This window comes from Tauraco erythrolophus, chromosome 8 (genome assembly GCF_009769465.1).
Source record: "Tauraco erythrolophus isolate bTauEry1 chromosome 8, bTauEry1.pri, whole genome shotgun sequence".
Taxonomy (NCBI): Eukaryota; Metazoa; Chordata; class Aves; order Musophagiformes; family Musophagidae; genus Tauraco; species Tauraco erythrolophus.
Genome location: NC_141472.1, coordinates 31,975,784 through 32,000,853, shown reverse-complemented (window position 1 = coordinate 32,000,853; position 25,070 = coordinate 31,975,784). Strand labels below are relative to the sequence as shown.

Genomic DNA, 25,070 nt, shown 5'->3' with positions numbered 1-25,070 from the left:
GATGCTTAACTTTTTTGATGATTAAAAATAGGAGAGATGAATCCCACAAAAGGCTACAAAAAACCTGAGGTGCTATACAAATACAAAATCATTGATCATTCCTTCCTCTGCCCCACTTCTCACCAGCTTCTTGCTTCCTTCCTGCTCGCTAATGTAATTGTTCCTAATCCATCTTCCTCTTAAGGTATATACCTATAACTAGACGGTGGTTAAAAAATTTGACGACAAAAGCGCATCTCGGCTTGTCTGAAGGTGGGCACATGAGGCTCCATATGTCTGCTCTCCTAAAGGAGAGCAGGCACCTTGTACGCTGGGCTCCTACGAGCAATGCCATTCCCTCTCGTGCCACCCCAGACAGGAGGGGTAGTGGACACCCGGACCCATGCTGTTACAGGCAGCGCTCAGCTGCCCTGCTGCCTGCTCTCCTGCTTCCTAGCCGTGTGTCCCAGCGCAGCTCTAGACACCAGAGGTGCAAGGAAAGGCCTAATTGAGCTCGTCTCAGGCATATCGAGTCCGAGAAGTGTGCTCCCTTCCAGCCTTGAAAAGCATTGTCACAGTATGGGGAAAAAATGATTTTTAAAAAGATCAACGTTACTGCTTGCTGTTTCTCACCGTGGCCTGCTGCTCAGAAGCTCTCCTCCCCTGCTTTTGCTTGTCTGCTTTCTGAAAGTCTAAAGAAACACATCTCCAACTCAGTCTGTGCTCACAACTACAGTTATCACTAAGTTCCTGCTTATAGCTGCAAGGTTTTCTCTTTCTGTGCTCCTGCTGTGCTCCTAACACACCGTGGGATCCTGCTCGGCAGCCAGAGCTCTCAACAGCGCAGGCAGACCTCTGACTTCTGATCCAGCCCTGAGCAAGCAGAAATGTTCGTGAAGGCAGGGAGGGATTTCCCTATGTGCCACCTTTAAGGAAAAGGGGTGAGAACTTCAGATTGGGCTTAAAGTAGGGAACAGCAGAAGAGACAGTCTCGATAACCAAGAAGAATATAATTGATACCCAAAAAAAGTGTTGCAGTAAGTCAGGAAATGCAGTAATTCAAACTTTTTAAAAGGCAATGAAATGTTCCAGCTCAAAGTATATAAAATACTTCCTAAAAAGGGTTGCAGTGAAAAACTCTCTTGGTTAGAGAAGAGTTTAAGTAATTTTAGTAAAGGAGAATTCAGAGTTGTCCACAGCATTATGCATAGTAGATGATTAATAATTCTGTTTTGGGGAAGGAGGAAAGAATTTTCATGTGGGAGACTACGGAGCTGGCCTCAGGTCACCCCACAGAGAGGGCAGACAGCCCAGCTTGACCTCTAGACACCAGAACTATCGTCTTCATCCCAGAAGAGGCAAAAAAGTCCAGGAGCTGAATTTACACTAGAATTGGTGATGAAAACACCACTCAGCCTGCAACACACTAGGAGAACCCCATGGGTGCCCAAGAAGTCGAGCAGACCAAAGGCGAAAGGTGCCAGTTCCTAACTCTACCTTTCCATCTCTTCCCTGAGCTTCCCTCAGCCCCTCGCCTGGGTCCCTCTGAACACAGCATGGTCACAGTCCCGGTCCCTTCCCGGTCACAGTGCTTCTCCCCAGGGCTGTGCCTGTGTTTCTGACATCAGGGGCCCTGGGTGCTCTGTTTCAGCAGGTGGGAAGATGCCAGCTTGGGAGGGAGGAGGGACACAGGGTAAGAAACACCTTCTGAGCACCAGCTGGGACAGGGCATGGGCTGGGGCGGCAGTGCTTTCACAGAGTCCTCACATGGTGCTCTCACAGAGCTGGCTATGCATTTATTTATTTGATTTTATTTTTCATTGCCAGGGTTGCAAGCAGCTCTGGGATTTGCTTGGATCCCAAAGAGCCCCCCCAGCTTTTTCTTCCCATCACACTGGTGTTCTTTGGTGCTTCCTTTTCTTGCGCGTTTACCCAGACGTCTTTTTCTAATGAGCAGGAAATTCTCAGTATGATATTTCACTTCAGGACATGCTCTCTTTTCGAAGCAATCCCACCTTTGCCCTACCTTTGCGCTGTATCGAGTTAATCATGTCCACTGAGAATTTAAACCTGTTCTGTTCTCTGTGCTGTACAAGTCTTGGGCATTGCTCCGCTTGCTCTCCCAACTGTTCGCTTGGTTTCTTTCCGCCTGCTGCAGACCAGAATTTTGTTTTATCTTTTCTGGGATTTCTGTCCTACTTTGACTTCATCTGCTATATTTGCCTATCGCTAGCCTAAATATTAAAATTGTCTGATTGGATGCTGTTTAGATCAGTATCTTCCCAGCCCACAAAGCTGGATGTATTCTGTAGAACGCAGGCTAACGCAAAATCATCTTTTAGCTTGGAATAGCTCTGTCTTTCTTTCGCACTTTGTATTTTCCCTGCAAAATGTTTGCTGTGGGTTTTTTTGTGTGTGTTATTTCACTGTGGTTTAATTTCACATTTCCTGTTGAAATGTAGTTTCAAACGTAGCTAAATCTGTGTCCCATATTCATAAACATATGGAAGTCTGCTTTATTTTATTGTGGAACTGATGGTTGGGGGCAGTAGTAGTGGGTTTTTGTTTGTTTTGATTTTGTTGTGGGTTGGGGTTTTTTTTTGCTTCTATTTTGCAAACCTAGAAGAACTCTAGAATCCTACTCTACTTCTTTCTTTGCTGGATTTTTTTTTTGTCTTTTGTTAGTTCTGCTGCTCCCTTGCCATCCGTATTTTTTGGTTTTAATTGCTTTTTTTCATTTCTTCATCTTCCTTAAAGTTTTAATCCTTTTGCTTTTTGAGAATTTCTTTTTTTTTGCTGCTATAAATCCTTATTTCAGCAAGCGTAAGCTTGGCCAAAAATAAAAGAGAAAGAGTGCAAGTATCTTTATGGCACCTGTTTTGCCTCTTTGAGTCACAGCTCTGTATCTCCTCTATAAATTGCAGTAGCAGGCAGTGCCAGCTGCAGAAGCACATGGCTTTGCAGTTATTACTCTTAACCTGCTGGCAAGTAAAATCTCTGATGACCAAGTTCCTCCTCTTTGGTTTGAAAAGACTAGACTAGTTGGGGGGATTGTATCTTCCTCCTAGCTGCACCTCCTCTTTCCAAAAGAGTTCTGTCTCTACTTGGCACATGAGCCATGTTGAGCCAGCACGTTCCATTCCTAATTTCCATCTTGGATTTTTCCAGGCAGCCCCTCTTACTGAAACATTCATACAGTTCCCTTAATTTGCCTCTTGCTTTTGTTCCCTTGCTACATAGTCCCTCTGCACCATACCCCAATTCCTTAGTGTCTTTATCCACTTCTCCAGCATGTTGCAAGCTCACTCTTCCTACGCAAGTCTCACAGTAAGGACCCTGTTGTTGGAAACAGCTACTTACTCCAGAAGCTATGCTACACCAGAATTTTCCAGGCTTCATCATTATACCCTGTCGTTTGGACGGCCCCCAAATTCTTTAAGAGCGCACCGTAAGATCCCCTGTAGAGCACACGAGTGGGTTTTGTATGATTCTGCCATCAACAAAACATGGGCAAACACTTGCTAACAGATAAACCCATTGCAGCGAATGCAACTGCACTTTTCTAGTCTGAAACTTGTTCTGTAGAAAACATGTTTTGGCTTCAGTCTGTGTAGGGTTTTGTACACTTTTAGATGTCAGCAATAACTAATTGGTGATATTTTTTAAATAATGGCCTTCCACAGACTGACTTCCGTCTCTGTTTTGTATGCTGTACTGAATTAAAGTACAATTTCCAAATGTTTTTGACCTTTAGAGAGCCAGTGCTTTTTTTTGTTTGACATAAATTGAAACCTGTGGAGAACATTTTGTCCTGTGGCCCAGAAATGACTCTGCTCTGACTGTCCTGTAAGTGTTTGCAGGACAGGGGCCTCAGTCATTGTTTCCTACGCTGACATTTTCTCATTAGCCGTATTTTGATATAATGAAGCACAGGGCTATCTAGGTAGCAGAACATTCTTTTAAATAATTTGTGTCTACCAAGAAAAAGAATTGTCTAGAATTCAGATACGGATCATTGCTTCACTTTCTTCATTCTGAAGTGTATATTTTTATCCGTCTGACCATTTTTATTCCCTGTCAAAACCCATCTTTTATGCTTTTCTTGATAGCTCTATGTTAATCTAATGTTCAGTAATCTGTAAAGCTTGTACTATATCATCAAAACAACATTAATGTCTTTGTACCATAAAAGCTATGGGTTAGAATCAATTTTATGTCACAGCTATCATCCTGATATAGTTGTAAAGCTCTGATCTAAACTAGATTGTCATGTTTTCTGGGACACCTTCTTTTAAAAGCCTACCTACTAAAAGTGACGAGTTTAATACTGGTGATTTTTTACCAGAATTAAAGCTACATATTGTTAATCACCTAGATGAGCATTAGAATACCTGCTTTTTGAGGAAGCCAGCTGGCAGTCCTTTTAAAGGAACTGGAAAGTCTGCTAAGTTGGAGAGTCTACCAAAGAATTCTTGCTTGGCTGAGACTTTCTCTAAAGCCCTGCTCCACTGCTACACCAGCTGCACTCCCTTTGTACAGCCAGACTTTGCTTACATAGAGCAGTTCAGAGATTACAGTCCTGCTTCACATGAGAAAGAGTTTGGATGAGAGGTAGTTCTGGATCATGTCCACTTCTTATATGATAGTATTGATACAATGGAAAGATAGAGTGGGCATTTAAGTCTTGAGAAAAATCTCTTCAGAAGAAAGAAATAACGATTACCTCCTACCCCCTACTCCTGTTCCTTGCCTCATTCTGCCTCTGCATCCCACATCACCTTAATTAAAACATCTTTTCTTCAGGCTTCTGCTAGTACCCTAATGTGACGTCTCTGATTCCAGGTCCTGCTTGTTCCAAGGCACTGGTGGCACTATGTGGAATCCATTGATCCCATCACTGTCAGCATAAACTCTTGGATTGAACTGGTATTTTCCTTCTCATGTCATGGTGATGTAGCACTTCCATGTCCACATGGACTTTTGTCCCTTGCGTGCCAGGTTCAGCCCTATTGGGTGTGCTGTCTTCAGAGGCTGAGGAGGGAAGAACCCTTACAGATACAGTTTTTCCTGAAGAACCTTTCAAGGTTCCAGATCTGAAGCCCCAATTCAGCAGAAGTCACCTGCAAGTTCACCTCAATAAGGCAAACAATTAAACACAAACTAAACTTTTCTTGGCCAATTTCTTATGGGCTAACTAGCTTTGTGCTGAATAGGGGATGACAAAACAGCAGCTTCACCTCAAGCACATGCTTACATGCAAAGCTAAATTAGAATTTAAATCAGATTAATGTGATAGGAAGGGGGTGGCAGAGGATGTTTGAATTTTCATTTCTCTGTGATAGTTTTGATTTGCCTGGAGTTGGATTTTCTCAAGTATTTAATTAATTTTCTTTTCCCCAGGCTTTGATTTTTTTCTTGCTCATGTTAGCCAGTATGTATGGGATGGTTCCAGGGATATCATCTCAATGCTCCAGAAGGTTTTCTGATTCAAATTACTTTATCATTAATCCTAGCTTAATATATTTAAAAAAAACCTTTGAAAAGGCATGTGAAAGCTGCCTCCCTAAAATACTTAAAATACTTAATGCTTTTTTTTAAAAAAAAAAATACCCACCCTTTATTAGATCAGAAATCTCCAGGGGAATGAACACATGCATTCAGCTGCTCGTCAAAGACCACACAATACCTTTCTATTACCAACATCAAACCAAGAGTAGAGGAACTCACTTGAGTGTTTCCCTGATGGAGAAATTTTCCAGATGAAACTATGTATGTAGAAAGGACAGCAGGCCCACTGCACATACCAAGCTCTTATATAGCCCTGAGTACAGTCGGGCTTTGTCCAGTGCCAGAGAAAGCATCAATGGCATCATAGAACAACCATTGCAGCCTACATTAAATTTGAGCAGCCTTTGAGGTAATTCAGAGGAACTGGCTGTGTGCCCCATACTCAGAAAGACCCTGGTGACACCACACACATGTACCCTGAGCTCTGCCTCACAAATTGCCCCCTCTGGAGGAGCGGCTCAGGACTGGATCGGTTGTGCCAGGCTGGTAGCTCCCAGGCGGCCAGGTGATGCGTTAGCTATGCTGTAAGGTTAGCTATGCTCATATGCGTAAAAGAACTTAAAAAAAAAAAAAAGAGCTAAACTCCGTGGCCTTTCTGATCATAAGTGTCTTGCAGAAATCACCAAGATCCTGTTTGGTGAGAGCAGGTAGTTGTGCATGGCATCATGAGCAGAGGAGCATTTGCTGGATCTTGCTAATGAATAGCAACCCCTCCCCCCAGATATCAACAGCTGCCATAACCAAGTGTAGCTATAGCAACCCAGGTGAAGGTTCCTTACAGAAACTATCCCTACAGCTGATGGTGGCAGCACTGTGAGGCGTTAGGCAATCCAGCTATAAAAATAAATTCTGACATGGATGCTAAAAGACAATACCGAGAACATTTCCATTAGCAAATCAAACAGTTCTTGCTTGCAGCTGTTACCAGCTGCTTTCATATTGACAGATGTGCATCATGCCAACATTTATAGTCCTAGTGAAACCATTAATTATATTGGCAAGACTTTAGAAATTTAATTTGTTTTCAGCTGGATGTGAGCTACTCAAAGTACTCCTTCCTTACTAACATACTCCCATGCAATCCGTACAACCCTCTTGTTCAGCAGGCCAGAGCGAATACCAGGAGTGCAACAACTTAAATAATTTCCACATGTAGATACCAAACTTTTTTTTTTTTCCGAGGGCTTGTTATATGAGGCCATTAACAAGCCAAGCAGCCAAATCCACAAAACACTAAGAGCACTTCCCCTGCTTCTATCCCAGGTTCTATTCAGGGTTCCAGGATGAATTACTGCCTTCAGCACTCATACTAGCAAAATGCATAGTTTGCTTGACATGTTCCCCAAAGCCACAATTAGGCAGTTCAGGGCTGTGATTGACAAGGTTACATCTGTCTTCCAAAACTTGTATGTCTAAGCATCTCAATGAAAGCAAATTTACATATCCACTCCTAGGCATTTTTCATTGAAGTAACTAAACCACCCATCTTGTTTGGAGTGTCTTATTGTCTCCTTCCACATACAAGAAATTCAGTTATGTGGTAAAGAAAGCTTAAAAACACCCTGTAAAGTTTTCTTCTGTTATCCTAAACTAGCTAGTACCCAGCTGCCCAAGAGGATGATGCAGGAAGTGAAGGCCTGAAGCAGAGCCAGTTACTAACTCAGTTTTCAGTTTTACAGGACAGCTTTCAGAGGAAACATGTTTTTCCTTCTGCTGATGTTTAAGACTGCAGCAGTATGTCAGCTACTGTTACATGATAAAGTATTTCCTTAAGACTCATTTTTGTGCCTCTATAGCCCCTAGATAGTTGCTGCCTTGCTGTAACATCCTGTGTGTTTTCAGTACTTAAGTTAGACAAAATAGGTACATAAGATTTGCTGTGTACTTTCATGGTCCTTCTAGTCCAAAAGAGCTATATAAATGCATACATTAATTAAATGCTAACATTGCATTGTAATTTCAAGCATCAGATTCAATCAACAGAGCACTAGAGTAAGGAAAAAGATTATACACATACACACTAGAACCTATTTTTTGCAAGTCCTTATTCAGATGAGTAGTTGCACCAAAGCCTGTGCTGTTACTCATAGAGGGGGCTCTACACCTCAGTAGGAGTGTCAAAAGTCTGACTTCACGTACATGAGTATGGCTTTCAAACTAAGGCCATCCATTTAGGTCTTCCCAAGATCTTCCAGGTTTCTGCAGAGACCCAAGCACTAACCTGTTTCCAAACACTTTCTGTTCCCTTGAGGCAGGATGCAGATCATGAAGCCCGTGTAGAAGAAGCAATAACTCGAATGCTGGTATGTGCCATAAAATCAGCAGAAAATCCCAGTGATGGAGATGGCTGGCTAAATCCCACAGAGGTAAGCCCTCCCTTGCTCCCATTATAGCAGTGATAACAGAGAATTACTGACATTTTGCTTAGCTCCCCAAGTGTTTTTTCTGCCTGAGAAAAAGAATTTTGAATTCCTTCCCTTTTTGTGGAAAATAATTACACAACACTGAATTGAAACATACCGCCTTTTAACTGGGTTTATCCTGGGTGTTTTCTTAGGTTGAGGCAACATCCCATGAAATCAATCTTCAGTACCTGAATAAAGCAGTGTCTGCGTATTTCAGGTGTCAAAAGGCAAGTGTGTCAGAGCAGGCGTGTTCCAGCAGCACCGGTCCAGAGCAAAGGACAGGCACCTCATGCAAGAGGAAGAAAAGGGAAGTTGGCTGTGAACCGGAGGGCTGTGGGTTACTAACCCGTGAATTTGGCTTTTCAGCACTGAAAAGTCAGCCACAGAAAATACCTTTTGGGCCTCATCTTATTCAAGTTCTACCACAGTCTCAAGACACAAGCTCGATGGGTGCAGTTGCAGTTGAAAGTGGCGGTAGAGATCATCTCCGTGAAAACGAAGGAGGACATTCTGGAAAATTACGCTGCATCAGGAAGCAGTTGCTAGTGAGTAATGACTGTGAAACGCCTGCACGTCAAATGGATTCAGACGGCAGTCCAAATGCCTCACAAGCAGCCCTTTCTACCAATGATTTGCTAGACTGCTTGGTTAATCCGCATGTCATCAGTTTAGTGGCTCGGCTGCTGCTGGAGAGAACAAGAGTTTAATGCCAGAGTGCTTTATCATTCCTGAAATAAAGAAATCAAATGGCAGCCTTGTTCTGGGTGTTTAAGCTCTGTCATAATTGAATGTTTCATTTCAAATAATTTTTAGGTACAGACACAGTGAAGTGACAGACTGAAGTTGAGCTGAAAGAATAACTGAGTAATGATGGCTGGGAAGAGGAAGGTGTGTTTAGTCAGAGAGCTCCTCAGTATTACTAACAAAACATATGCAGTTATACTCCCACCGTGTTGTGTGGATGGGATCTTTAAAGTGCTCTGCAGCTCCGAGCTGTGGAACAAGCACAGCTCTATGATAGACATGGAAGGGAGTGCTGGGACATGGTTACATAGCAGAGGGGGACTAAGAGTGGGAGAAGATAGACTGACTTACTGTAGACTGCAGCCCTTGACCACATTTACAGTAAAACGGTCAGTAAGTGATCAGTGGATCACATTAGAAATAGTAAGTTCAAATAAACCTAACCGGAGCCGAGAGGCCATGCACTCACTGATGCATCTACTCCCTCCCTTCCATGAAATAAGTTTTGTCACAAAGCTCTAGGATGAAGTGAGACAAAAGCCTTTAGCAAGAAAGTGGCCTTCAGCAGATTCAGAAACACTTGAAGCTGGGAAAAAAAAGGCCATCAGGAAGTCACTGTTATGATTTATTTAAAGCCAGATGCGCAGTCCCTATTTCTAAGGAACAAAACAAAGCAGTTATGACTTTCTACTTCTGTCCTACTCTTTACCGTAACAATCAAAATTTAATGATTTTTTCTTTCAGTTGTAAGTAGTTGCTGTACAAGACCATCCTTTCTTTAAAGTACAGTAGTCCTTGGATTTGTTTTTGAAGGCTGGATGGTCCTTTGATTAAAAGGTGATGGAACTTGAAATACAGGCAAGAAGGTCGTTTAACACTGAAGCAATGCATGGAGGCTTGAAGAAAAAAAAAAGGAAAGCAAGCTGCTGGGATCTTCTGGGATGCTCTTGCCTCCTCTGCTTTCTGGCCACAGTGGCAACTGAGAATGGTGTTTGCTCTAGCCATAGCTTCAGAGGGGTTCTTCTGAGACAACGCCTGTGCAACCTTGACTTTCAAAACTTATCTTTGCTCACGTCTATTAGCACCTACAAACCAGTTTGTCATTCACCTGTCTCCACATTCATAACCCTGCACCACTAGCCCCATTTCCTGCTATTTCCTTTGCCTGATGCCTGTTCCCTGCACGTGAAGCTAGTACTGTTTTCACAAATACCATCTTCCAGCAATTTATAGTTGAAAAATCACAGTGGCAAAGGTGCTTTCTCTCTGCTTTTATGCATATTGCAGGTTGGCAGCGCCCTGATGAACAACGGTAAGTGCTCGAGATACACACCAACAGGTCAGAAATCTAGGAATTTATAAAACCAAAAAAAACATACCTGGCAAAGGATTAAATTGAAAAGGCTCGAAGATTCCCTTGTAACAAGCACAGAATCTTTACCTTGATGGGCCCTTTACCTTGGTGGGTGCCATTACTTCAGCTACTGGATGGGGCAAGATTAAGCTCTCATTCCTCTGGCTGGCTGGGAAGGAAAGAGGAAACTAAGCAGTGTGCATAGTTTGGAGACTTTGGGCTTTGAAAGTGACTGAGTTAGTAGTAGGGGCCATATCAGCTCTATCTTTGACCCAGAAGTGTGCAGTTTCAAATGTGCTGCTGTAGCCTTCTAATTGGGCTCAGACCCCAACACCACCTGCGTGTCACATCAGCAGCATCCTGCAGGCAAGACGCGATTCTCAGCCACATCGAGAAAATCAACGTTTTTGGTTTGTCAGCATGTAACAAAAGTGTCTCAATGGGGTTTCACCACTGCAACAAGACCAGAATTTAACAAACAGTCCCGTGGATATAGTTCATGTTTGTGTGTTGGCACTGCGATGCCAAAAGGATTAAAAATTAGTTAGGAAACATCTCAGTCACATCTTGCTGCCTTTAGTGGTTTGGCTCTGCTAGGGAGCAGATCTGTAGAACAAGGCAGCTCCATTTCGATACATGGGGGCACCTCAGCAGAGCTGGGCTTTAATGACACTGCCTTGTGCCCTGCTGCTGCGCTTGTGTCATGGTTTGAAGTGGGAGGGGAGGTCCGGGTGGCAGAAGCTGCTCATCAGACTGGACTCCCATCCCCCTCAGGGCTTGAGCCAATCGGCACCTCTGTGAATTGCCCTATTTACGTCGGGACAAAGGAACTCCCCCCCCACTTCAAACCATGACAGCTTGTGTCCTCTCCCAGGCTGAGCAGAGGGGCTGCGACCAGCCAGGGATTGCTGCTGCTGTTGTTGGTACCCAACTTTTGTAAGAATTTCATGAAGGGTTTAGTAGGCGGTTTGCACATACCTAAGAAACGTAACAAGATGAGCATCCTTGAAGCTGCCGGGAGTGATTAGAAGGGAGACTTTTTATCAAGAACTGTCTGCCCTTGAAGGAAACATTCCAGAGAATGTATAAACTTTGTTCTCATGTTTTTCTGAACTGTGAGCATGTGCAGCAGTGACTTGAAAAGGTAGTTCTGGCAGGGGGAGATTGTGACCACCAACTCATGGACCACCTACCCTAAACATACCCCAGACCCAAAAGAAAGGGGTGGAGGAAGAGAACTGAGCACGCAAAGTAATTTGCGTGTAAAGCAAGAGAAAGTTGACCAATTGTTTACAAGAATATGTAAACATGTTATGAACACGCGTGATCGTAGTGTATAACTAAGTTTCTGTCCAGGGGCCAGGTGTGCAGCCAGGAGGAGATATCCCCCGTGCACCAGGTGCCACAATAAGTAATGCCGCTTTCTAACACTGCAAACTGTGTTGAGAGTTTCTGTCTGCATTTTCGGTGACACTGTGGGGTGCAAATGCCTCGTTTTAATTCACTGAGCAAAAGTAGTCTTGTAATAAAAAAGCTTTTATATCTAGAACTGATACAGGCTTTGGAGAAAGAGCACAGGCAGTGAAGTATGTGGAGGAGGTAGATGGCAACACTGCCTTCCAGCACCCAAAACGTGAGCTTCCTTGCTGAAGCTTTCCTCCCAAGCACAGACCGTTTCAACAGACACCACCACCCCCACCCTGATACCTTCACTGACCGTTTTCTCCCTTTGTACACGGAATTCCTGTCCTTGAAAAGGCTCGCTGAATCTTTCAGAGGTTTTCACAGGACTTGGCCCCATGGGCAGAGGCTCCGGTGCCTGTGTCGGAGGGCCTGTCTTGGCATCAGAGCAGCTGCTCTCAGAAGGCTGAGCTGCCCGTGAGCAGAGGCACATCGCTCAAAACAAACACCCTCTGTCTGGGGACAGTCGCAGTCTACGCCTGCCCAGGGGCAGCCCATGATTTAAGGGCCAGGCTACGGCCAGAAGCCTTTAGCAAAGGGGGAGGAGGAGGAGGAGGAGAGCAAGGCTGTTTAGGATGCTCAGCAAAAGCACCAGGAGGACTTTGTGTCTCAGAGGTGCAATATAAAAGCTCAGTCATACACTCAGCACACAGTGGTAGAGAAACGACCACAAATGCAGAAAGTCACGTATGGCAAACAGCTCGCACACCAATTTGAGAAATTTATAGCTCTGACCCAATCCGCAGGGTACCGAGTGCCACGATTTCTGATGCCATCATTAAATTCATGGCCGTTGCGTGGAAAAGCTCAGGCAAGTTTCTACATATTCATAGCGTTAAAAATAAATGATTTCTGACCTCTCCAGCGACAGCCTTGACAAAGAGCAGGAACCCAGCACTTACCCCTCTGCAACCACTAACGGAAAATATCCTTTCCCTCCAAGAAAGAGTATTTCCCACTCACTGCCAGCAGTGGGCATGGCAACAGTTGAGATCGTGGCCTGGAGCCATCACCAGGGTGGTCACCGTGGTGACTTGCTCATCATCTCTGCTTTTGCTGAGTGACAGTAAGAGATTGTCACTACATGGCCCAGTGATGGAGTTAAAGCTGTGCTCCAGCCCAGGGGCCAGTTCAAGCAGCAGGCTGGGCCAGCATGGCCACCTCCCCACACACAGCCAGGCCATTGCACTTGCCTGATGGAAGCCCTGGGTCTTTGTTGTGGCTTAGCCCAGCCAGCAGCTAAACGCCACGCAGACGCTCACTCACCCTCCTCCAGTGCCAGGTAATGGGGAAGAGAATTAAAGAGGAAAGGGGAAGGAGGCTCATGGGTTGAGATAAGAACAACTTCACAATAATATAAAATTAAAAGTAATAATGATAAAATAAAAATAATAATATATGAAGAATATATATAAAATAATGATATATACCAGCAAGTGGTGCACAGTGTAAGGGCTGGCCACTCAGTGACCAACACCTGTCCCATCCCACCAAATGATCCTGAAAAAGATAAGTCTCAACACCGCAATCCCAGATGAACGAGAGGCCTGGAAAGAGAGCGACAGAGAGAGAGAGAGAACTTTGAGAGACCGAGAGTCCAAGAGAGAGCCCATGGAAGAGCCAGACCTCTTCCTGGCCAACCCTCATCTATATACTGGGCATGACGCTGCATGGTATGGAATACTTCATTGGCCGATTTAGCCCTCAATCCTAAATCTAAGTTCAATTTATAATGGGAGTTGTGTTCCCTTTGTCCCGGCCATGCTCCCCTTCAGCCTGTTGTGCTCCTGCATGCTGGCAAAACATGGGAAGCTGAAAGGTCCTTGAGGTCTCAGTGCCAACTATAAACATCAGTGCGTTATCAACAATTTTCTCATAACAAATCCCAGACTAAATCCAAACCACAGAGCTCTTCTAGCTGCTAAAGAAGAACTTACTCTGTCCTGGTCAAAACCAGGAGAGTTCTCTGCCCCAAACCCAGGTTTACAGGGTGGTCCATGGACCAGCCTAGTGCATCTCTCCTGGGCTGTCTGACGTCACTACTCGCTGTCCCTGAGCACAGCCCTCACCTAAAAGGATTTGCACTTTGCTGCAAAGAAACGTAACATACTCAAATCAAAAAGTTCCACCTTGCAAGAGAGCAGGAAGGGAAAAACCCGAGTACTGACGTCTTCCAGAGTTTTAGTCTTTCACCAAAAACCTCCCCACTACGCTTCACTGGGTACCATTTCATTTCACAGCACTGTTTCCCTCCATGTCACATCTCAGGACTTTTGTGCTCTGGCATGGTTTGCTTGATGCCACAGAGCAACCGAACTGCAGAGCTGTGGCATATGTTACGATACAGTGATAACTACAAATTGAAGTTTTAAGTAACAAATGTGGCAGAGGGAATCCTTCCGCAGCACTAATTGCCCCTTAAAATAAAGGCAGTGCTGCATACCAGTCTGTCTGCCAACAAGCGAGCTCCTCACTGCGTTTCTTGGCTACAAACATGAACCGTGTAGGTGTATGGCATGGGCAGGCTCCCTCTCCCAGGGAGTTCCCAACGTTTCAGGTGTTACTACATCAGTGGCTGATGGGGAAAGACTTTTGCAAACAGGTGGCCTGGTTTTACCACCCAGTTCATCTGCACAGGTGAGGAAAAGGATCCTAGATCTTCTGCGCTGTGCTCGTCTGTCCTCTGGGCAAAGAGGTCTGATCCCATAGTGAGATGGGGACAGATGTTGCCACATCAGCTGAAGGGGCAGGGGGAGGATGGCACCTCTGCACAGAGAGCTATACATTCTGGAGCTGTGTTTTTTGAGACATCTCAAGTGGGTGCTCTGCTAGACATTTATTTATCCATCTAATTGGTGGGGTTTGTCTGTCTTAATGGGGTGACTGGGAGCTAGAAGCTCTGATCATCTCGGGACAGTCAGCTTGGCAGGACTGCAGCATCCCAGGCTCTGGGGAGGACCGTAGGGCAGTGGAGACTGGGGTGGCAAGTGCTGTGGGTCAGGGATGGGGGGATGATTTTTTGTGAAAGTCTCCCGGAGGCCTTGAGAATGCACGCAAAGACCCAGGAGCTCTCTGACCTCCCATGGCCCCTACACTGAGGGACCCAGGGAGCCCTCGGGGGGTAAAAGTGTCCCACAAACCATTTGGCTTTGCAACCAAATCTGACGTGCATTACAGATGTCCCAGTCTTTGCATTACTGCCTACCTGCTTACAGGGGCAGCCTGATGGAAAAGCAAAATCTAGCCCTAGGTTTTGAGGGAGCAACTTTACTTCTTCCAAAGCTCTGGTGAGATTGTCTCAACAACATGTTCTGATTCCTTGTGATGACCCATGAAAACCACTTCACGAAGGTCTGAAGCTGACACTTCAAGCACCAAAGAACTTTTGAACCTGATTTCCCCACAAAAGAGGTGGACCTGCATCTTTCCAGGTCAGAAAGATTGTTGGCAAAAAAGGGTTTTCATCTCCCTGGGGTCTATTTGACTCTGGGGGAGTCACTCTCTACCCCATCACCACCATGGAGACAGCACCTCTGAGCTTCGGTGGCAGCCAGATGGTTAAACTTCTTCCTAAATCCCTCTCTCACCCCTGCCATGCCCCCTCCTCCTGCTCCCCGCAGCCTGGGCGATGCCCATCCAAAGCACCAGGCACTAAAACTCACCGTTCCCCTTCACCCAGTGCTGGCCTTGTCCTGCCCTGCCAGGGCACATGAATCCAGTTCAATTAGCAGCAGCCCTGACAAAGCTGCTGGAAACCCACCATTAAAATGAAAAACGGTGTTGTGTAAAAAGAAGGCAGAGCAAGCGGCGCCGTGATACGACTTACTGCCTTCCCCAGATGAACGGCCTCATAACTTACGAGGAGCTCGATGCCTCGCCTGGGCTCGAGCCTGTTTTTCCCTGGGGAGGGAACACGTTCCCTCCACCCCACACTCTGCATCCGCTCAGGGCTTCGTGGTTTTTATCCAAAGAGGTTAGGATCTCCGCCATGGTTAACGTCAGAGCTTTCTGCTACGCAAAGATAGTTCGTTGAAACGTGGTTTAATTCCTTGTTTGCCGCTACCTTGACTGACAGCTAAAGAACTGCAAAGATTGATGCCAAGCACTGCACATAGATCATCATCACCACTTTAGCCACGACTGTCTCCTGCTGATACCCCAACAGCCCCGTCTTCTACCCTGTGGGTGTCCCTTGGGGGCAGCTCAGCCTGGGTGAGCTGACTCTTCCAGCTGGGGACATGATGGCATCGAAAGTCTCTAAATCACCAACAGGTCTAATTATAAGCATGTGAATAGATTCAATTACCACCAAGTTACACCCATGAGGATCAGCAGATCTTGATCTACGGGCAGATCAAGGCCAGAGAGCAACAAGGCCAACTCCAGGGTACAACACATACCATCAGAAGCATCCTCAGCCCCATGACTGCTCTTCTGTGTCTGTCAACCACATTATTGCCATTTTTAACTTCAAAATAACATTTAAAACTCTACTAGAAGAAGCAGTAGAGCATGGACTGATAGAAAACAAGCCTGCCCTGGCTGGGGCAGGAGAGAAAGGAGGAGATGGCCATGCAGGTCTTTCCCATCTCTTATTCTTCGAAAAGTTAATTAGCAAGGCAAGGTAATGGCATTTGCGCATTTACTGCATGCACTGATCACAATAAATTTTGTCCTGCATGTTAAAGTCAGAACCATCCCACATCCGCCAAAAAGCAATCAGGACCAATTAATGAAGATGTAATTTCCCCAGATGCTGCTATTAACATAATTCACAGTGTTCCTAGCAGCATGAATGTGATTAACTCAGTTAACCACGGCTCTCACCACTGCCACACCAAGCTGCCCGTGCCGGCACAGGAGCCTCGCTGAGCCCCTGCCCAGGTGGCTCATCCACAGGGCTGCAGGTCAGAGCTGGTCCCCATTCCACCTCCTCTGGGAGGGGGTTTGGGAATTATAGACATGACCCCCAGCCCAGCAGTGGCAGAGGAAGAGCCTCTAAGTCAGGACAACACAACAGCCCTTACCCCACATGGTTTATGTAACTCCAACTCATCTCTCCAATGGGATGAGGAACACAGCAGCAGACTCACCCCAGTCCCAAAAAAGGCATGCACTTGGGTCAGTCAAACACATGGCAAAAATTAAGACAGTCCCTTAACCCAGGGTGCCCTCCAGGTATCTTTTTTTCCATATTCACTCCCCACATAACAACACAGTGAGCACATCACTTTGCCTCTGCCACCATCCGAAACACAATGACTTACTGTTAGAGAGCAGCAGGACAAGCTGGGAGCCAGCATGGACCCTCACCAACAGGGTGCAGTCCTACTGGGGCTGGTGACTGGGTCCATCAGCACCTCCACACACACTGAGCCATGAACCAGGCCCAGGGTCCTACCATAGTCCAGCAGCTGGGAGCAAAAGGCAACAGGTCTGGAGAGATGGGACAACACAGGTCCCAAGTGCCTTCCAAAAGTGAGGCACAAGCCAGGACTAGCTGGCCCAGAGCTGAGCTGCAAAAGGACTCCAACGCCTGTGGGTGGGTGTGTCCCAGGTGAGTCTGGGCAAAGCCATCAGGGCCTTCAGGTGCTTCTCCTCCAGTGACAACAGAGCAGTGAGCAACCATCAAACGTTTATATGCCACAGCCTGTGCTCGCTGTGGGCTGGGGACAGGTGGTGCTCCCAGTGCTGATGGGGAAGGGCAGCGGTGGTGGGATTTCCTCACTGGTCTGTACTAATTGAACTCCCCTCCTGCTTCTCAGGCAGCAACCTGGGGTGAGGAAGAGGAGGAGATGAAGGCTCAGGTGTTCAGACCAAAGTTCAGGGTTTTCACAGTGCTTTGGTCCTTGCTGAGCTGAGGCAAAACCTCATCCCACGCCTGTGTCTTTGTCTTGCTCTCACCTGATCACCCTCCAAACCCAGGAGGCAGGAGCTAGAGCTGTCCTTGGGAAGGGAAGGACTGAGCCTCCTGCAGCCCCCAGCCATCTTTTAGGGGTGAAGGGGGATCACTGCCCACCTCTGGGGCTGAGAGGTGGGTGCAGGCAAGATGCTTTAGCCAGTCCCAATATCTTGCACAACATGATTTCAGTTTTCCCTGATTTGAGAGGAGAACTGACACTTTCAAGAGGCACTTTCACCCACATCCAAGTGTGCCCTGAAAGGACTTCTGGGTTGGGTTTTTTGGCTGGGTTTTATTTAATCCTCCCCCATTTTCAATGAAATTTCACATAAAAAAAACCATGGGCAGCATTTCCAAAAAGCTCAAAATGTTGGAAGGTCTTTTCTCTCCCGAGGGAAGAGCCCCGATTTCTCTCCCAGCCTTTTTTCTGATGAGAGAAGAAGCAAGAAAAGGGACGTTAAAAAAAAATGAATGCTCCCCCTCCCCCCCACCCAAGTGTGGAAAGTTTTCAAATGAATTTAAACAATTCAATTCTTTCTTTTGATAGGTTTGGTCACCAGGGAGTTGATTTCCCAGCCAGCTCTGGGAGCACCTTGAAGCTCCTAAAATTTGGAGGAACGTTGACCAAACTCCATTTCCTAGCTTGGGACCACCAGTGCTTTAGAAAATTCATCTGGTTTCGTGCAGATTGATTTAACTGAAATCACCTGAAAATACTAGCCTTAAAAATGTGGGTGATCTGCCAGGTCAGAAAAAGCAGGGCATTTTAATGAAAGTACAGACCTCTCTAAACCACTGAGTCGTTTAACAATTACCTGATATAATAACATGTAAAAAGATGCTGTGGACAAAGGTGAGATCGTTCACGTTAATTAAAACGCCTGAGCAGCAACGCTCCTGCCTTAATAGCGGATCTAAGCCGAGGCGTTGTAAAGCGAGGAGAGAACGGTCGTCGCTTTTGTGTGATTAAGGCAGAAATGGAGAACGACCAAGTGCCTTCGCAGAGGGCCGGGGAAACGCTGCAGCTTCTCACCGGCACCGTGATGGTGGTTTCTGGGGGGGTTTTCTGGGCACTACTGGGAAAGCAAAGTGCCAGGGAGGGGAGTGTCGGAGCAAGAGGCTGCCACCAGCCTGGGTGGCTGCTCCCCCCAGGGCATCACCTGAACCCAGCACTGAGAAAGGTCAGGATGGCTGCTGATCCCCAAAACGACCCCCATTTGCTTCTCCCCATGGCTGCAGCCCTCCCGCCTTTTGCCCCTTCTCTGAGAGATGTGGCCACCGAATTGGACCCGCTGCGAGCACCAGGGACGACTTGGTGACAGGTTTCAAGGCAGTTTTGTGCCACGTGCTGCCTTTTCCCATCCTCTCTCCCCCCAGGCAGGTGGATCAGTGGTGGGTACGCCCTTAAATCCTGGTGAGCCTCAGCCACGCAGCTGCCCGGGCTGCATCGCCACCCTGGGGAGGTATGAAATATTCATCAGGAAAAGCGAGCGATTGACTCTGTGGCACGGGTGATGAGGGCACGGGCGAGGGGGAGCTCAATTATTCATACCCAGCGGAGAGCTTCGATAGCAGGGAGAGCAAAACCCCCGCACGCACTGCTGCCAGCGGCTGGAAAGCCTCCAGCGGCAAAAGAAACCCCCACTCGCTGCTTCCCATCCTCATCCCACCAGCGTTCGTACCCCTTTTGCAAGGGATACAATTTGGTCTCCAAATCCCAGAGTGAGGCTGAGACTGTGTGTTCAAAAGGAGGGACCCAGAGAGAGGTAGGTGGTCACATGTAGTCCCCTTCATCCCTCATTTGCAAGATGGAGATAATAACCCTGGTGTGGGGGAGTGTGGGCTGTGTGGTATGGGGGCTTAAAATTATAGAATCATAGAATGGTTTGGGTTGGGAGGGACCTTCAAGATCATCTAGTTCCAACCCCCTGCCATGGGCAGGGACACCTTCCACTACATCAGTTTTCTCAAAGCCTATCCAACCTGGCCTTGAACACTTTCAGGGATGGGGCATCCACAACTTCTCTGGGCAACCTGCTCCAGGGCTTCACTGCCCTCAGAGTGAAGAATTTCTTCCTTAGATCTGATCTAAATCTGCCCTCTTTCAGTTTAAAGCCATTGCCCCTTGTCCTGTCACTACACACCCTTGTCAAAAGCCCCTCTCCAGCTTTCCTGTAGCCCCTTTAGGTACTGGAAGGCTGCTAGAAGGTCTCCCCAGACCCTTCTCTTCTCCAGGCTGAACAACTCCAACTCTCTCAGACTGTCTTCATAGGAGAGGTGCTCCAGCCCTCAGCTTGTCTCATGGCTCTCCTCTGGACCAGCTCCAACAGCTCCATGTCCTTCTTGTGTAACACGTCCGAGGATGAGAAAAGCCAACAAGGAAATTCAGTCCCTCCTGGTGAGCAGAGGTGATGCTCCCCTCCTGACTGGGTTGCAGCTGGGTGCTATGCCCAAACTCCCCCCCTACCGCCCAGGGGTCTCCCAGCATCACGGGGGGAGCATGGCTGCTCCCCCAGCGTTGTTCTGCATCCATCTGGGTGCTGGGCTCTGCCTTTTCACCTCCACAGAGCACCCAAAAATCACCCCCACACAGCAGTGCAGGCAGGAGGATCGTCTTCGGCGCCCAGGACCAATGCACAGCACGTGCTGAGGCGGCTTTTTGAACACAGTTTTCTTCTTTTTTTTTTTTTTTTTCACCACGGTAATTCTTTTATTCCATCAGCTACAGAAAATCGATGTGTCTTTTCAGTTAGGAGTCCTGGCTTCAAGCTTTCGGTCCCTTAAATCTTATTCCTGTGATTTAAGGGAAGACGAAATCCCTGGCTGGTGCCAGCTGCTGTGACGCCTTCCCAGGAGAATCTCCATCGCAGAAAGGCGACGGGATGACGCGAGGTAGAGAGGGACCGAGCCCCCATCTCCTGCCCCTTCGCTATCCCGACCCCACCAGCCCCCCCCACCCCTCGGAGCACCTTCTGCCCGGTTCACGATGGTGGCTCTGCCAGGGGCGACTCCTCCACCTCCCTCGCACCCTGCAGCCTCCCAGTGCCAACAGGGGGATCGGGGCTGGAGGGACCCCCAGCTCCCAGAGGGCGGGTGCCCGCAGGAGCAGCCCTGTGCCCCCCAAACCCCACAGCATCTTTTTCACTTGCAAATGACGCAAACTCGATAGAGAAATCGCTTAAGCGCAGCAAACGTGGCGCGCCGGGAGGCCATTTCCAGCCCCGCTCCTGGGAGCGCAGCAGCACCCGCATACTAATCCAGCCAGATGTTATTAAAGCCTCGATCAAATTAAATATAGAGAGCTTTTAAGTTCTCCCTTTGGATTTAAGGGGAATAAATTCTTCTGAGAGAATCAGCTAATTGACGGGTTACTTTTAAAAAATTTTGGCAGCTTGCTGGGCTGGGGCGTCAGTGCGAGGGAGTGGCGATCCCTGCGCCCAGCTGGGGACGGCCGGTGGGGTGCTCGTGGGGTCCACGTGTTTCCCTAATGCTTTATGGACTTGGCTGAAACGTTGTAAGGATGTGGCGAGCCCTACAAATATTTTTTTTAAATTCGGTACTGAAGGCTTTTCCCTCCTTCCCGCTTTCAGATTCATTTATTTAATTTCCTTCCTTGAAATAAAGACTGATGTTGCCGAATCCGAAAGCACGGCTCTTTTGTCTCGCCTGGCAAGGAAAGAAAATAGCCTTGCTCCCCTTCTAATGCTAATGCATGAAAAACCTCCCGGCGAAATCTCCATTTATCAAGCCGGATTGAAGGGCACACGACGGAGGCGCTTATAGCCCCGCTGCCTTTTACCTTGTCCCTCTGTTTGCGTTACTACCGAGCGGAGTGATTAGGAAGATTGCTTTTTCCTTAAGTGTCACAGGACAGAAAATTTACGACACAAGGAAGCAAGAAAGGACACGGACACAGGTTTACATCGAAAGCGGGGCATTTCCCAACAATTAAGAGAGGGACACGCAGTTTGAGGCACAAGGTGATTTTCAGCATCGATGTGCCACGTGTCCCGTGTCACCGAGGGCCGGCGGGAAGCAGCTGGGGATGGAGGGCTCAGGCTGGGTCTGCGGTGACGGCGACACGTCAGCCACCACCTCCCCCCGTCCCAACCGCAGGAACTGCTCTGCCGCGTTTATCAACCAGTAACAGAGTAATATTGATGATTCTCACTGACCCAAACACAATCTTTTAAACAATTATTTAAACAATTAATAGAGAAGTCAAATAACCCAAATGAATGATAACATTTTAAAGTAATTATTTGCTACAAATGAACACAAATGGTTTCAATATATAACGTATTAACTCCAGCAGTGGGGAAATTCATCCTAATTAGAGGTGTGCTCGGGCTGCAGCGCGTTCGTTGGGACGCTCGGCTCTGGGATCTGCCTGAAACCCTTTATCAGCTGTAAATCAGTATTTTCTTCCCTCCCGTATAAACTTCTCATGGCTTTTACTTCTGAGTAACCCACATCCACAGTGAGCTTTTCCCTTTTGTCCCTTAACCACTCCACCTTGTCCCGTTCAATCCCGCAGGAGGTACACTAGTGGAAGGACACAGCCCAGCATTAAGGCTCATCCACTCTAGAGTAATTTTCCCTTGCACAGAAAATTTGTAGAGGACAACGAGAGTGTTTTAATGCTGGCCTCCCTCTGCCAGCAGCCAAATTGGCCAAGAAAAAGGAAGATGAGCCCAGGTATCCACAATGATCCCGATGGCACCGGGCAGAAGCTGCTCCCCAGCCAAACCCCATCACTTGGTCAAACAGGGACCGTGCCTCAAATCGATCTTCAGGGCAGATACTTCATGGGCATAATGTAGTTTCTTTCACTTAATTCAATCACTGCATAATTACATTACCTTCTCTGGCACCTATTTTTTTGTACCAAAGGCGCACGCTTTCCAGCTTTTATTTTTATCCTTCCAGGCAGCTGACATTGGACGATGCAATCGGTGGTGACAGGAAGCTTCTGTTTCAATTAACGAGAGAGAAAAGTTCTGCGGGAAGGACGGGCAGAAAAGCAGGGATGGAGGAGGACTCGTGATTATCGAGGATGATTAGAGCTAATTGCCCTGTTTTACCACCAATTGCAGCTTCTGAGGCAAAATGATTGGGCTGTGAAGGTCTGGAGATGTCCCTTAGGTGTTCACAGTGATGGTGGGGTGGGCCATCTCATGCAAGCTGCCCAGTTGTCCACAGGACTTGCTGCTGTCCCACCACTGTGCATGGAGCCCTGCCAGCACGCGTGGGGCAGGGCAAGCAAAGGGACGGGGATGTGGTCCCGACAGATCCAGCCATGGCAGCGGGATGGAGGAAGCAGCTTGGTGTGCCCTATGGAGGCAGTCACTAGCAGTGATCCTCGGTGCGCTGCTACGGCACCACGTGGGCAGACAAACAACAAACTGCCAGAGTGTTTCCCCAGGAGAAAAACAGAAAATGCCTGTCTGCCCACAGTGCCCTTTCTCTTCCTCCTCTCCCTCTGACGTGGCTGGCTTACTCCCTGAACCACGGCGGTTTACGTCCCTCACAAACCACAGCACTGGCCACACCTCATCCTTTCATGGACGTGTTGGCCCTTAATTCCAGTGACCCATCATGGCAAATGAGTCCAGTTAAACATTTCCTTCAGCTGTGTCAACGCTGTCACAGTGTACCTGTCTGGCTTTTCCTTTTGTGCCTGTCTCATGGCCGCAGATGAACGTGGCCACGTTGCTCCTTTTCAATCGGTCTCTCCCACCCTCTCTGTTGGCCTCATTTCCATCACCCTGCTTCACTCAGTATCTCATCGGAGACCAAGGCAGTGAAATCTCATCTTGAGAGATGTCAGCAGGAGCAGGATTGCACCCAGACAGCTTATATTTTTATTAAGCAGCAAGTCAGATCTGCTCCTCCAGCTTGCACGGGTCACCGTCATCCTGGAGCTGCACAAACCAGGAGCATCTGGATTGCTGGGCTGCCTCGAATGCCTGTTTTGCTAACGGATGTGTGTGATGTCCCCACACTCATATTAGCCTGTTTTTCAAGGCATTTGATTTATTTTCAGGAACTCTCAATCCTCAGGAAAGTAAAATGAGAAAAGAATCAGCTCCTTCCTCAAAAAAAGCACAGCTGATATATAAAACATTCCCTGAGCACTGCAAGTTTGCCTTGTCCTTGTGTGGCTTAAATTTTGCATGAGGCTCATGGAAATGGGGAGAAAGGCTTTTATTATTACTAGTTTTGGCTGTTTCTCATTAAGTTTTGCCACCTCCATGGCCTCTCTGGCCAGGTGAGATCCTGCCGGCTTGGGTTGATGTTCCAGGTTCCCTCCAGGCTGGCTGGGAGCCCTGGGGACACCAGTTGCTGGTTTGGAAAAACACCTGGATGCTGGGGGCTGGGAAGGGGCTGCATGGGGAGAAATTTTACCCATGCCTCACACCCCGTGGCAGTGGTAGGAGCAGACCAGCCAAAGTCATCTTTGTGGAGAGCAGAAGTTCGGAAACAACGGGAAGCTTTTGTCCAGAGCAAAACCTTTGTCATAAAACTTCAGAAAATGAATTTCTTTTTCAATGGGTCCCCTGGGCCCTAAAAAATAAATATCTGAGGGTTCATGTAGTAGTAAAAGTCGATAAAAATATTTGAAGCAAATGAGCTATTGAAGAATTATGCGTGGAAATGAATGGATGGATGCTTCTGCAAATCTCTTCATAGAGGTGCCCTGGCATAATGAAGACGCAGTAGATGCATTAGTAAAAATCTTCTTTTTAACAACAGCTATATCTTACGGTTTTCCTAAAGTGATGGTTTACCACATGGAAAATCCACTTAAAGATTTTTATCTAGAAAGGAGGCTGCAGTAGTTCAGGGGGAAGGAGCCAGCTTCGTTCTCCATCCCCTCCCTGGGGTGGGGGATGCCATACCTGACTCTGTAACACTCCAGAGTAGTAAAATCCTTCCTTTCCCCTGGCAAGAGGTGGTCAAAAGATGATCCAGTGCCCACAGCCAACTTCATGGTGGCAAAACGCAAGGAGAAAAACACAATGTATGGAAATACAGTGGTTCCTGGCTGGGGCAACACCAGACACGTCCCCCACGGAGCACCTGACGGCCAGAAAACATACCAGCCCGACTTCTGGCTGTCCCAGCAGCTGGGCTTGCTCTGCAGAGGGGCTGTGGCTGCTCCGGGACGCCCAGCCCTCGGAGCGGCGGCTGCACCCTCCCTATCACCCACCCTGTGTCCAAACCAGCCACGGAAATAAGGTCCCAGTACGCAGCACTTGTTCTGCAGCTCGTAATGGTGTTTCCCAGCCCGTGCAGGGAGTTTTTGATGCACCCCCTGAAGAACACGAGCCGAGCTAGCTTTCCATAAGTGCCGAGCTTTGCTGCGGAAACATTGCTCCCTGCTTTAATTCTTATCGATTTTCATTTTTCCAAGGAAATGTTGGGCCTCTCTAAACCCCTGCTGCTGACTCCAGAGATCTGGGACGGATTTTGGCTGAGCAAGCATTTCTCTTGCAAATCTAAATATTTATGCTACAGCTGTGTAAACAGCCAAAACTCGAAGGGGGTCTATTTTTAGCATTCTTGAATTGCTGCGAGGGATGAAGACGGGCACGTTGTGCAAACTCTGACATCTTCTTTTGCCGTTTATCACACGTTGCTGCTGATGGGCTCA

At 47.3% G+C, this 25,070-nt stretch overlaps 1 protein-coding gene across 1 annotated transcript in view; it reads left to right on the top strand.

Annotated features, from left to right (window-relative positions):
- HSPBAP1 (HSPB1 associated protein 1) overlaps window positions 1–8,659 on the top strand; it is a 37,575-nt gene extending 28,916 nt beyond the window's left edge. Inside the window, exons 6-8 of the mRNA XM_086616163.1 lie at window positions 4,822–4,905; window positions 7,803–7,913; window positions 8,105–8,659. Of these exons, the coding sequence (XP_086472289.1) occupies window positions 4,822–4,905; window positions 7,803–7,913; window positions 8,105–8,659 (750 nt within the window). The remainder of the gene's footprint in view (window positions 1–4,821; window positions 4,906–7,802; window positions 7,914–8,104) is intronic.
- Window positions 8,660–25,070: the final 16,411 nt, after the last annotated feature.